The 14,197-nt window shown below is 43.7% G+C and overlaps 1 protein-coding gene across 1 annotated transcript in view; it reads left to right on the top strand.

Annotated features, from left to right (window-relative positions):
- Positions 1 to 14,197, top strand: part of LOC125766944 (uncharacterized) — a 215,441-nt gene that overhangs the window by 24,702 nt on the left and 176,542 nt on the right. Inside the window, exons 3-4 of the mRNA XM_049433054.1 lie at positions 5,012 to 7,818; positions 8,277 to 9,475. Coding sequence (XP_049289011.1) covers positions 5,453 to 7,818; positions 8,277 to 9,475 — 3,565 coding nt within the window. The 5' untranslated portion in view covers positions 5,012 to 5,452. The remainder of the gene's footprint in view (positions 1 to 5,011; positions 7,819 to 8,276; positions 9,476 to 14,197) is intronic.

The following is a 14,197-nucleotide window of genomic DNA, read 5'->3' as shown; positions in this document are numbered from 1 at the left end:
AGCCAATTTCAAAATAATTTATCTGTATGTAAAGCTAGAAAATTATTATCCAAATTGAATGTTAAAACTAATTGTTATAAAATAATATAACTAAAATAAATTAAAAGCTATTATTGTTTTGTCTGTTTATTGTCAAAATATTGGGAAGTTGTTAATGGCAAAAAAATATTATTGAATGTATCCAGTACCTTGTTCAAATATTTGGGGATATGAGGTTTGCAATTGATATATGCGTTTTTGCAGCAACGCAAGTGATCCGTCAAATAATACAACCGGTAGCGTAGTAGCATGCGATTCAAATTATCCGCCCAGGTCTACGTTCAAATCCCGAATGGATCCTCCTCCTTCGTAAGGGTATAGTTTATTAATTAAACTAAGGAAAAATACAAGCCTTTTTTCCACGTTTTTTACGACTTTTAAAATGTGAAATTGTTTAAATCTTCGAAGAATATTCGATGAAAAAGATGTATAGAGTTCAAGTACCTAAATCACTAGTATTTCTTTTAGGACAGTTAAGGTGTATGATCTACCGTACATTTCGTTTTCCAATGCATCTATCTGATCAGGTTTATTTTTATTTAGGTTTATTGTTGAATATGACGATGTCGAGGACAATTTAGGTGCCATTGGATCTCGAGTAAACGGGTGAACGGATGAATTCGGATGATATTCCCCTTTCTGACTCTCTCTCTCTCTATCTCTATCTCTCTATTATTGACTTCAACGTCCTTTTAAGGTCATTTCTGGTTTATTAGACTTATTTCTAACGCGTGGCCGGATAGTCAGTCCTTGCTTCGGGGATCAGACAGTCCGGATGGGATTTGATTCTCGGTCCTGCCGAGTCGTATTTTTCCATAAGAGCCATAAGAAAGTTGTTGAATATTGTTTAATTTATTTAAAATAAAATCATACAATTATTTAGCAAAGTATTTCCTTAAAGGCTGCTCTTAAAGGCATACATGCTTAAATCTGTTTATCTTTCTGTTTGGTGGGACATGAAAACAGGTTGTCTACTATGAGTTCATCGAAAAATAACAGACTATTAGTTTTCAATCAATTATGAGGTGATATATTGGTTTTATTTTAATGAATCGTTCCTATCTAAAGCTTAATGGGGTTTCTGCACATGACAGGATTTTTGAAAATCGAAAGCATGTAAATGAATATCCCGAAAACTTTCGCTCTATGAGAGAAAATGCTGGAGATGAATATTTCCTCCTCCTCTTCCTATTAGCGACACACCCTTTCTCTTTCGCGTACAAGATTGCTTATTTTTTTGCGATGTTGATCGTGAACTAGCTGCATAATTAATGCACAAAAAAAGACAAAAGCGAAAGAAGTCTACGGAGGTCAAAAACCAAATAACTACACACCGGTTGGGAACAGGTTTGTTTCTTTAGTTTCCCAAATCGGTGATTTGTTGTGGTAGGTGATATATGCCGTTTTGATCTTTTCTTCAAAGTAGAAGCTTAAATATACATATGCAAAATAGTGGCGCAGGTTGACATCAGGCCGGCACGGGGATTTGGAGGGTGGGGTTTTTTACCGTACCATTGAGTCACCCAGATGATGGGGTTTTTGTACATGCTTTGCTGAATACGATTATTGATGGTTGTAAAAAATAGAAGCGATGAGCGAAGAGTATTTGCTCTTGATGTTAAATATTTAAATTAACATTGTATTGGGAATTGTACTTTAAAATAGAAAACTTGATAATAAAATAAAAGCAACGGGATAATACAATCAATTCGGTAATTTATTTTTTGATTATGAATTGTTAATATTATTGCATCTTTTTCCATTAAATCAAAATTTCATCAAATATCAACCTGTTATATTATTGTAACTGTTTTATTTTTTTTCTTATTAATATTTTGTGATGCTGTTATTCGTAAAACAACCCCTTGCTGCATAATTAATAAACCATCGCCTCAATGTGTGACGGTTTTTGAAATTTTCCATTTAGATTGAAGTGTTTTAAAATTATGTTTAGGCCTGCGATATGCGGAAACCATGCAAGCATCCCTTTTTAGCTGACTTCATCCAACTTTAGTTCACTTCACGGTCGACATGAGATTGACTCCCTCTCGAGCACACTCGATTGCCATGTGTTAAAACGCATTTCGTAACAGAAAGAGTTGTTAAATGCGTTTCGGGCTTAATTTTTGTTTCCCTCGAATCTTTTGTTCATCCTTCCGTTTGTTTGCAAAGGGTACGAATTAGATCAGTTTTTTTGGTGTTGGAGCGAGATGAGTAAAAACAAATTTAAACACTCCTAATCGGAAGTGCGCTCGAAAGATTACCTCATGCCGATGGTCGCGAGTAAAACGTGCCTAAGAGGAACGTACGCCGTTGATGGCGGCACATCATTGACGCCATCGTTCGGCGTTGGCACTAAACGAGAGGTTTGGCATTTTTTCGCAATTTTCCACATTGCACCTCATCTGCAGCAGCAGCTCGCACCAATTCGCACCTGAAAATCGGTCTTTTCATTAAACTGTTTCGCACTGCTTCAAAAGACCATGGTGAAGATAGGAAGCTCAAAGATGTGGAGAATACATGATTAGTACCTTCTCCTTCTCTCATTCGTTTCCTCTCGTCTTCGACTACTTATCGATCGGTTCATGGAGCACGAGATGGAGCCAGTGGCGGAAAGTCGTGTAATTTATGCTGCAACAATTATCTTCGCCAAACGTGTGGTGCACTGCACATAGATGCGGCACCGTGATAATGAGCGATGCTTGTTTTGTTTCTGTCTTGGTTCATCTTGCCGAAGCAAAACCGAACGGATATGATCTAATCGTTTCTTTCTGTTGTTGTTGTTGAGTCGGATGGAAGGAAAACGATAGAAATCACGGTACGGTAGCAACAAGGCTGAACGAAAATGTAAGCAGCCAGACAGTAGTAAAGCTCACTTATTAAAGTAAAAGTGAAAATAATTCCCCCTCAACCGGTGCGATTCGGTGCCACAAATCGTCGGTCATCGATGTCAGTGGATCGTAAAGTTGTCATTAGAAAGGTAATTTGAAGAGCACAGTCGGGAAAATGTATTAGCGAACGATTGCAATCGCACCGATACATGATCCGCACATGGCGATAAATATGAATTCGGGCTTAGGGGTGGTGAGAGTGATGGGGGTGGAAGGAGGAGGGTGGTTTTGATGCTGGCGTCAATTTGCAAGATTCGACTTGCCACGAATTCGATTCATCGATAATGAGCACATTTTTGAACGGATATTAAACGCCTTTTAAAATGGTTTTGTTAGTTCTTTTAAGCGTCAATCAGGCAAGTTTGCTGCTCTAAAAGAGAAAAAAAAAGATATGAAAAGTTGTGCTTTGATTTTCATTATTACGTTATTTGGTGTTTTGTTTTGTGTTTCGGATTTTATGCACCGTTTATGCTTCAGTAACGATTGTTTTGCAAACAAAACTTTTTGCCCTTGGTGTAAATTGTTGCGTTCATCGATTTGTCATGGATTTTATATTATATTAAGTTTAAGACAGTAGCTGTCAAGGGAAGAGTGGCTTAGTTTGCTTTCTTCGATCCCGAGCGCCACGTGCAACGGACGTATCAAAACTTGCTGTTATTCATTAGTTAAAACTAAAACCAGTTGCAATTCCTATAGTTTTATTTATTAATTTTTGTGTTTTTTTGTATCGAAATTGTATCCATCAAAATAGCTCACGGCTCATCCCAAAGGCCGGCCATTTAATTTCGATTTTAACGAACGGAACACAAACAAACAACCCAACCTTACCATTTCGGTAAGAGTAGGCGCCTAGCATTTACTTTCCTTTCTGCTGCTGCGCGAATGATCATCATCGCCACACTATCTATGTGGCTAATTTGTATCGTTCGTAAGAAATGAACGCAATTGTTAGCTCCAGCCCCCCACGGGCTGTGTAGCAGCGCAGACGCACGCGCATCGGTTTCGCTTCCAGCAGGCCTTCAGGGAGGGAAGATGCTACAGATAGCTGGCTTTATGAGCGGTAATAGGCGGAATTGTTCGAGCGGTTGTTAAATTGCGCACCGTAATGGTGATCAAGCGAGTAAGAGCGAACAGAGGGAGGGTTGTAGGAAGATCTTGAGGTGGAGGAACGGAAAGGAAAATTCCCTCCTTGCATGAGAGATATCGTACCGATGTCGAATTGCGATAGAATCGGAAATATCGTTCATGGCCAATGGAAATGGAAGTCAATAATTATGATAAACCCAATCACCCACTGCCACACAGAAGGAGTACGATCATTTGCAAATGGTTCGAAACTTAGTTTGTTTTTTTTACGGTGGAAATTTCACTTTCGTTGGTACATGTGTCTGTATGTAACTGGGTTTTTGGAGGGGAGAGTGATGAGAGTTGTTTATTTTGGTTTTTTGCTCAAGCTCATGTTGTGAAAAGTATTTAAATGGCCTGTAGAACGTTGATTTTTATTCTTCTTAAAAAGGAAGGAATTTCTAATTACATTTATCAATTGGTCGCGATGTCAATAGGGTTGTTTGGTGTCATTATAATTCCGTTACCAGCACACTATATTTTCGTGACTCACAGAGGGAAACGACCCAAACCGATTTAAAGTTGATAACAGTTTTTGTCCAGCAATTTTACACTTAATAATGTGCATCATTTCACTATGTTACTGATATATTCATTTTTATTTTCTTCTGTTGCAACTAAATTGTTATAAAAATACAAAAATTGACAAAAATGACGATGTTAGTAGTTCTACACTCTCCAAAATGTCGTTCTAATCGGGATCTTACGAAAGGACAAAAAGCGTTACAGAGCGTTACATTAAAGTTAAAAATAATAACCGTTATTATCGCTATAAAAGATAAAATCCCCTAAAAGTATGCATTTCGAATGACAGTTTTGCTTTATAGATAAAAGAGAGAGCTTAATAGATAAAAAATGAGGGTAAAATTCATCCTAAAATCATTGAAGCTTGTCTACCGTTCTTAAAATGCACTGTTTTAATATTTTTTATTCTTTTTTTTTTGTTTAATCCACAGACGCCATAGTCACGCCAGAAGATCACGCAACATTTGGTAGTGAATTGGAGCGAGTTGTAAGCTTAGCTGTGGATTCAGCTGGATTATGCTTGCCAGCCAACACACCGTACCTTTGCAGCATGTAACAGTGCCCGGCCGGTGACGAATGCACTTCCTTGCACTTCTGCCAGGCGGTGTGAAGCAGTAGCAGCGTGTTTGTTGCGTGTTGCACGGTTTGAACTTCTGGACGCTAACTGTGCGCGCGGTAGTTCGGCTTCGATCGAAGCCATTTTTTGTCCATTTTCTTACGTGCGTGACTCTTTGCGAATAAGATATCCCCACCCCGGTAAGCAAACGTCTCTCTGCAACGTCTTCGTTTGCCCTGGTTGGCAAGTGAGGCGCAACGAAGCAATCGGGTAACCAAACCCGCGCGGGGTGGCCATCGGAAAGTGAGAGTGAAAGATGGAAAAATATGTAACCGTAGTGTCGGTGGATGATCAGCTGCTATCACCGATCGTACCACCTGCGATAGAGCCGGTCGTGATTGTCGCTAGCAGTGGTACAGGCGCTGACCGTGCGGTCGAGCTTAGCAATATGGTTGGACTTAGCAAACCCGTCAACGGTGCGGATGAGCAGCTGACACACGGTGACGAGCTGGACGATTCACAGTTCGTGACGGTGCTGTCCATCAACCACGGTGGGGACGGCGGTTCCCGTACGGGCGGACAACAGAATGCACCGGAAGTGGTGCTAGTGTATCGGTTACCGGGCGAACGGCTCGGGTTCGGACTAAAGTTTCAGGGTGGCACCAAAAGCAACGAGAAAATACAGCGATTGTTCATACAGTCGTGTGCAGAAAACAGTCCTGCTTCTCGGGTACAGGCAAGTTGGGGTCATCTGCGCGAAGGTGATGAAATACTCGAAATTGACGGTGTTGACGTAAGTAGGATGACACGTATTGAGTGCGTGAAGTGTCTAAAGGACAGCAATGTTGCCATCAAACTGTTGGTACGCAACGGAGAAGGAAAGGTACAGAACTTTTACGGTGAGACAGGCGCTGGTGTTACGGGTACGAGTGGTACCAATACGGATGGTAAAGGTGTAGGAGGAGGCGGAGGTGGAGGGGGAGGCGGAGAACTTCCAGAACGGAAAGGTGCACCACCACCACCGCCACCGGTTCCTCCACGGAAGCTAAACAAACGAAAGCAAGTAGCGCCAGAGCAGCAAAATGCATCCAGCGCAACAGATGTAGGACCACCAGCTAAACAGGGACCAGGAACTATATCGGTTGTCTCCAGCACGGACACATTCGTACCACCACCGGATGCGGAAACATACAGCAATCTTTTTGCAGATGATATAAGTGATTTAATTTCCGAATCAGATGATACAGCCAGCACCATCTCAACAGTGGTGGATAAGTTCTCGATCTGTTCGAGCCTTTCGTCCGAAGACTATACGATCCCTTCGCACGGTGGACCGGCCGGTATTGGGCAGAGTGCTGAGCTGGCCAAGGTACTGAAGCCTTTCACGCTGCTCGAGCAAGAGTTTAATCTCGAGAGCAAGTTTGAAACGACCAACCTGTTCACCTTCAAACCACCGCCTCCAGCAGCACCGATCACCGCCACAACGAACGTGGTTCAGCTGGAAGTACCGGCGGCGGAAAAACCACATCCCGCAACCATCTCGACCGGCGGCGCACCTGTTGCGGGCGAGTACGAAAATGTCACCATTATGAAGGTGGATGAAAATCGTAACTACGAGAACGTAACCGTACCGTACGGGCCGTACGAAAACGTCACCATACAGACGGTGCAGCCGTACGAAAATATGGTACTGAATCGAGCGGCAGCAAATCGTCGACAGAGCAGCACGGAATCGACACCGCTACAGCAGCCCGACCCGAACGGGGTGTATGAAAATGTCGAACTAAAGGCAACGGTTCCACCGCGACCCTTACCTCGGCAGGGTGCCTTGGTGGAGCCGAAGAAGCGAGCACCGATACCTGTCCCAATACCGATCGTCGTACCACCGCCAAGGTTGAAGCCGGCAAAACCCGCACAGAATGGTGGCGTGCAGCAACAATCATCGTCTGGTTCGTCGACAGCAGAGACAACGCCGACATCGACCGCAGCTTCAACACCGCTCGGGTCGGAGTATAACACGATCCAAAGCTGGCTGCAAGAAGCGACCGAAGTGATACACGAGTGTGCTCTGACCGAGAATAGCAAGGAGGAGGAAATTTCATCCACCGAAGAGAAAGCGCCAGCGGATGCAAAACAGTCAACGTCCACCGATCTTCCGCGGTTGATCGATTTTCTTCCGAAAGTATCGGTACCGTTGAAAGTGCTGGAAGATATCGAAACAATCGCACCGCCCGCATCACCCGTACGGTTCGAAGGATCCGTCGGAAGTGAAGGCATGCACGGTATGGAAGTGGCGGGCGGCGATGGATTGATTGGCGGAGGTCGGTACGAACTGCCACCGTCCGAGTCCGTGGTGAGGAAGTGTATTAAGATTTTGTCCAGCGAGGATCATACGTACATTGAGAGTAGCTCGAGCGATGAGGATGAGGAGAAGCTGTACGGTCGGTCGGAAGATGAGGACGACCGGAGTAGCTCACTGTCGCGGGAAGCAACGACACCGGAACAGTTCCTCAGCGGTGACGGTGGGTACAGTGATGAGGATGGTGAAAAGCTGGGCCCACCGGAGATTGTGTCCGGTGGTCCATCGGAGGCGTACTTTAACTTCCCCTGGACGTCCAACCTGTTGCCACCGATCGGTGAGGTGGAGGAAGAATTTTCCTCCCTCGAACATCAACATAACGGGTAAGTTGGAATGATTTTTTTACCTTCATTTGATTTAAATGTATTTATTACGATAGAATAATTTTCACATACAAAAAGTGTTAAAATGCTATGAAAAGAATCATCGTAAGTCTTTCAAAAATTCCCTTTTTTACTTTACTAAAAATCCCATCAATATGTCCAATTGTGTACCCACAGTGCTTGAGAGCTTTTTCAGAGCTTTTCTGTTGCGCACAAAGTGAAAGCTTACGTGTACAACACATTGCATACATTCGCTTTAACAAGGCGCTCAACTTTGGATACGCCAGATTGCATACCCATTAGGCGTATTTCGTGTTTCTATATTTGAAATTAGTTTTTTCGTTTACCTACCCGCCCTAATGCAATAAAACATGCTGCTGATTGTGATATCTCCAAAATATCGTAGTATGATAATAATCGTACTCTGTTTTTTTTCTCTCCACCCTTCATCATTTTAGGCCGATAGTTATTATCAACACGGCGGAAGAAACTGTTATCAACGACACCAACAATAACCAGCAGCGGGAGCGCAAGAAACCGTTCGATGACGAATCGGCCAAACTGCCACATGCAACCGTACCGTCGACGAAAATAGTCATCACAGGTGGTACCGGGCACCGTATCGAACCGATGAGTGAAGTGAACCGTATCGTAGCTGCTGTTGCTGATTCTGAGTTTTCAAAGGAGGAAAAGGATGAGATGGATGATGTAGAAGACGAGCGTGATCAGGTGTCGCCGGTAGAATGTGGCGATGAGGACGATCAAGATGCGGTAGATTCGGATGATTCTTTAGAGGTGGACAATAATGCGAGTGAGCGATCGTTGAAGAAACATGGTACCAAAATCCCACACCAGACGGTAGAGTCGGATGAAAAGGTAAACAACACGTTCAGCCCAACTGATAAGGCAGATGATGTGATGCAAGTGAGCGTGGAGACAGAGCCGAACATTACCTGCCAGGACGGTAATGTAGTGCCGCACATTAGCGGTACCGTACACAACGATAGCACGACCAACGCGAACGATCTTCGACCGGAACGGGAAGTCGACGAAACAACTCCGGTAACGATCGAGCACAGCGCAACGATGGAAGCTAGCGGTGAGCATGAGGTGAACGAAACGGGTGTCACCGTCCCGGAAAGTGGTGAACCGATCGGTAGTGAGCTAGCAAACGCGAATCAAACGAAAACGGTCGTGAACGGTAACGATCGGGCAGTGGACACGGACAGCAATATCGATGCGATCTGTGGTGACGTAGACATCGTCGTAGGCGATACCGTTGAGAGTGACTTTGAGGAGCTGGTCAAAGCGCAAGTCGAACCGCTCGACGTCGAGGACAGTTCGGAGCAGATACAACAGATTCATGAGCGAATCATTGTTGGCATTGAGCGCGCTGTGAGTGATGAAGATGCTGTGGAGGATGTGTTGTTGCCGGTCGGGTCTGAACAGGGCACCGAATCGGTGACCACAGGTGATGTGTTGGTGGACGGTGAAACGGAAGTAACTGTTGTAAGTGATAGTCCTGTAGCGGACGGTACGGTGAAGGAAACTGTCCCCGTACCTGTCACGGATGTACAGAAACACGAGCATGATGTTGGAACGAGAGAGTATGTAGCTGTCGAGGAGATATCAACCGAAAAACATCCAACAGAACAAGGTATGTGTTTTGTTTTTCTTCATTTTGGTGTGTGTACGCAAGTGGCAGGAAGCATGAGGGGCATGATGCACCGCCACCAACATCGTAATAAGTGCGCGTTACACACACGCTCACTGCTTCAGCCCTGGTGCGTGCTGTCCGGTTGTTTGGATGGAATTTGTTTGCAAGCTTTCTTTACACAGAGCGCGCTCGGTAGGGTGGCGATAAGATAACGTGTGCAAGGGGGTGGCAATTAATTTAAACGATGTAATGTCGTTTGCACTTCGCCTCGCGCCTGTGTGCCGTCGGAACGAGTGCAGATGACGCATTGTAACTGTATCAACGGGCCAATGTCGGCATGATGTTCCGTACCCCGGCTTCGATTGTCAAGGTCGATGGGGAAGGTCGATATAGAAGCAAAAAGGGTACAAAAACCGAGTACCATTATCAGTGTCCGTATACGTATACGATTACGATTCATGCCGCAATACCAGGATATGAAGATGCATAATATCGTACCAAGGTATTCAACGGTCCAAAAGATGCACCATCAGCAGGGACTCCCCGGAGTGGGATTGAAATTTCTTTCGGTCGCAAAACAAACGACTTCATTATCGGGTTCACCGACGGATGGTAATAGAGATTGCCTGATAAACAGCTATACAACAAGCAACCTGAAACTGCTAGCAGATGGTGCGAGAGCGAGTACCATCGTGGCGGCGTTTTAATGTGCGCGATATTTTGCCTCACATTTGGTTGTTGGAACGCAAGGAAAGGTCCCGAACGTGACGCGCTTCGGGAGCAATACGTAACGTAGGGAAAAAGGGTAAGACAGTTGGCGCAGGGAGCGAGATGAAGAAGGACGGTCCAGATTTAGTGGGCGAGATCACGCAAAATCAGCATGCCGTCTAGTTGGCAAGGCGTGTGCCGGTTATATCGTAGCTCCCCTCCGTATGATTAGGGTCTGGGAAGGCGTTTGTCGCCATGCTTTGGCTTCTCGGCGAACCAGGGCTCCTTTTATAGTTTGCTCCTTTTAAGCGCCAGAGGAAAAACGGGGAAGGTCCGGTTTGCTCTCCAAAACCACCGGTGATGGGGACGCCAAATGTCAAATCGTGTGCCACACACTCGTTCTCGGAGATCCGGATCCAATTTTGTATTTAAACGGATGGATGGGAGTTGGTGGTAAATAAGGGTAAGCTTTTGTGGAACAAAAAAAAAAATGCTGGAGAAGCCTTGGCGCGCACGAGATGGCTCAAGAAACGGCAATTAAAGTTTTTGACATTTGATAAATATGACTCCACAGCCGGAGCTGGTTGGGCTGGCATATGATGGAAAAGACTTTTCTTTTTACGGTGGCTCGTGTTCGTTGCACCGTCTGTCTTAGTAGATTTCGTTCATTTTTCGTTTAAGCTTCTTTGCTGGTTGAGGGAAGGTACTTACGGGAACTAGACACGAATCCGGCTGATGTGTCTAGCGAAGTGGCTAGCGTCTCTTTGTTTGGAGTTTGCCATTTAGTCGAGAAGCGTTTTTTTTCCTTTCTATCGATGGATCACACAAATAAGGGGTGAAACAAAACGGGCACCCGAAAGGTGTGGCTTGCTTGCCTAATGTGAGAGTAGTCTATCGTATATGTGGCCGCACACACGTCGACTTCCTTTGCTATCTCAACAATGAGTGTGCAGTTCTGATGCTTACCTCTGTAAAAGAAGGAGTAAGCTTTCGGAAGGTGTTGAATGTGTCGGATTTACAAGAGCAAAGCAGTACACCGGGAACAGGAACAGTGTGTTCTAAATGTGGGACAATTAGTGCAACTCGGATTGTTTCCTGCTTCTCCGAACGCTTCCAGCTCGTCGGTTTCAGTTTGCTCGTAAGGCAACTCTCGCCGTCAGATTTGTCTCGGGTGATGTACAAATATTGGGCATTAATCTATGGAAGCAGGAAAGGAATTAGACGCTTTTCTTTCACCATTCACCGATAGCACCCAACACGGGATCATTACGTGTTGGTTGGGTGACAGCTAAAAAGCTCACATCCTAGAAGAGAGGGGTAATTGTGGGAAAAAGGGATAATTTTTTTTGACGCAGTTTATCGTCTAGTGGAAAATGTGTCCGACCAGTGTTGGATTAATTTCGAGTGTCAATTTAGCTTAAATGAGATTTTATATGTGGGTTCTTTGAAGTGTTTTTTCTGTGATGGATGGATTTTATTCCATTATGTATTTTACTGCATTTTTTTATCCACTTTTTATTTATGCATTTTACCGTATTGTCAGCCTACCAGGCCTAGGGATGAGTTTAGTACAATTTTCATAAAACATTTATTTTTGATTTTTTTTTCATTTAACCGAATGGCCATGACTTTGAATATTTGCCATGCCATGAAATATTTACAGTGTCATTGTAGAAATTCCAAATATGTATCACTGTCTAAAGAACTGTAGAGATTCATTGAACGCATTCTTTAGCTTCTGTAATCTTTTTTTTTAATATATTTTATTCTTCCATTTGCAAAAACTGATTTTGTAATATTTTTTCTTTATTTTTCAGTAATAATTTGAGTTTATAATTCATATTTTGTAATATAAAAAAGTATAGACTTAAATTCATCAGGTTCAGATTCCTTAATGTGAAGGAATCTTCATACCGAATTTATGACGATTTTTAAAGAAAATTAAAATTTTCTGAATTTAACGGAGTAAGTTTGAGTCATTCTACGGAAAAACTTCATTAAGGACAACAAAACGTATTTATTAATCATAATTTTAAACAAAAAGAAATAAAATCGATAAATCGCATCAAACTCCTCCCATATTTGTTCTTTACGCCTGTAAAGTATGCAATAAAAAGTTAAACTAGACTTTTATGGCGACTTTAGTTGATTATGAAGAATATATTGCATAACTTTGGGAGTCAAGTAGTAAATTCATCTTTTATCAGCATGTTTTAGTCGTCGCATAATCTTCACGATTAACTAACAAAATTCTTATTTTTTCCTTGTGCTCCAACTACGTCGAATTGTCAGGTTGGTTGAACACGAAAACTTCGTCCTGGGAATGCGGAACTTTTCACCGCATGATTTATTAGCAATTCGTTGGGAAATCTTTCTATCCGTCCACCGGTGCTTTATGAGAGAGCAAAGTATCTTTCTCTTTTTTTTAACTAGTACATAGCAAACGAAATCTACCAAGAAAAGAAGAACGAAAGGGAGAAACTTTTTGCACTTTTACCGCACTCCGCCAAAGGTCAATGGCAGCTTGGAGTGAAGTGAGAAGATTGGTGGTTTAATTTGGTTTCCAGTTTAGCAGAATCCCATCGACAGCAAGCCGCGCGAAGGTGACTGTGATCGTTTGTCAACTTTTCCTCCTTGCGAGCCAGACCGCCTCCGTGTGCTGGTGATGTTTAGGTACGGCTTGTCGTATGCCGCTCGGTTCCTACCGCAATTTTCCATCGGTACACCCGGTGCCCGGTGTATGTCGTCGGCTGTCAATCTCTTTCCGGCGAAGCTGTCGATAACGTCGAACAAATTTAACCCTCCTGCCCAGGCGGCGGTTCGACTTTGACACGGCATGGGGCTTTACCAAACACGAACCAAAGACAAGATCGAACCGGGCGAATTTTGCGAGCACAAATGCATTCATGTTCTATCCTTTTTGTACATTTGCTTGGCGCACACAGACACACCCATTCCGGGACGGTTCTTGTGCAGAAATTAGTAGCCAACCTTTTCTTGGGTGGTGGCACATCGAAGGAGCAATCGATTCCGCTCTCGAAACGTAGTTAGGGAAAGCATGTTTAAAATGGTTTGGCATTTTCAGTGTCAGTTCTATATTACCACACCCGGGTGAAAGCATCGGAATGAGCGAATTAACTAATCAATCGACGGGTACACATTATCCCGAGAACTTCGATTGGCAGCGGTGCATCGGGATGTACTTTAGGGAGAGCACATGTTTACATTCCACCAACCATAACGTCCCGATGGCGTGGCGTTTCAGCTTATAATGATGGGCAAAAGACAATCGCGATCGTTTGTGTGTAGTAAACGAAAGTGAAATTGACATTTCTCACCATCGGGCAGATTTCATTCACGCATTCCATTCGATGTTTGTTGGCAGTGCATCGTAACGTGTTGGAATGTAGTATTAGTTTTGCTTTTGACCTTTTTGGCCATAGCGGATACAATTTCCGAATGGAAATAAGAGCACCGTTAAAGAAGGCTCGAAGAATGTTGCAAAAAAAAAAACACATTAAGCTACCAGCGAGACAACAAAACCATTCAAGATATCGCTTTATCGTGACAAGCTGCAGGAATAGAATGAATCCCACCTTCATTTTCAATGCTGATGCTTTGCCATTTTATTTGCCGTGATGCACTCCGCCGATACGGAAGGGAAGCAACCTTCCTCCTTAGGGATATTAAATCATAAAATCTTTCATCCAAACAACACAGCAACAATGGCTGCAGCACAAAACGTGCCCATTTGTAGCGGGCCCTCAATGTGCATCACCACCGTGCATCGGTGTCCTTTCGGCGAAGAAGATGCAATCCCCAGGCTCCCAAACCCCCAAACCAACCGGCGAAACCCCTTTCCGGTGGTGATCCTTTTGAAGCGTTTGCCGACATTACGCTTTAGCACGAGATAGCATTTTCCGAAGGCACCGAATCGCGCGTATCTTTTGCATTGTTTCCATCCCATTTGCCCCAGACCCGAGTCCTCCCCATCCCCTTACCCACACACTTGGA

The sequence above is a fragment of the Anopheles funestus genome, chromosome 3RL, assembly GCF_943734845.2.
Source record: "Anopheles funestus chromosome 3RL, idAnoFuneDA-416_04, whole genome shotgun sequence".
NCBI classification, from domain to species: Eukaryota; Metazoa; Arthropoda; class Insecta; order Diptera; family Culicidae; genus Anopheles; species Anopheles funestus.
Note: the sequence above shows the minus strand (reverse complement) of the source record. Positions and strands in the feature narration are given on the sequence as shown.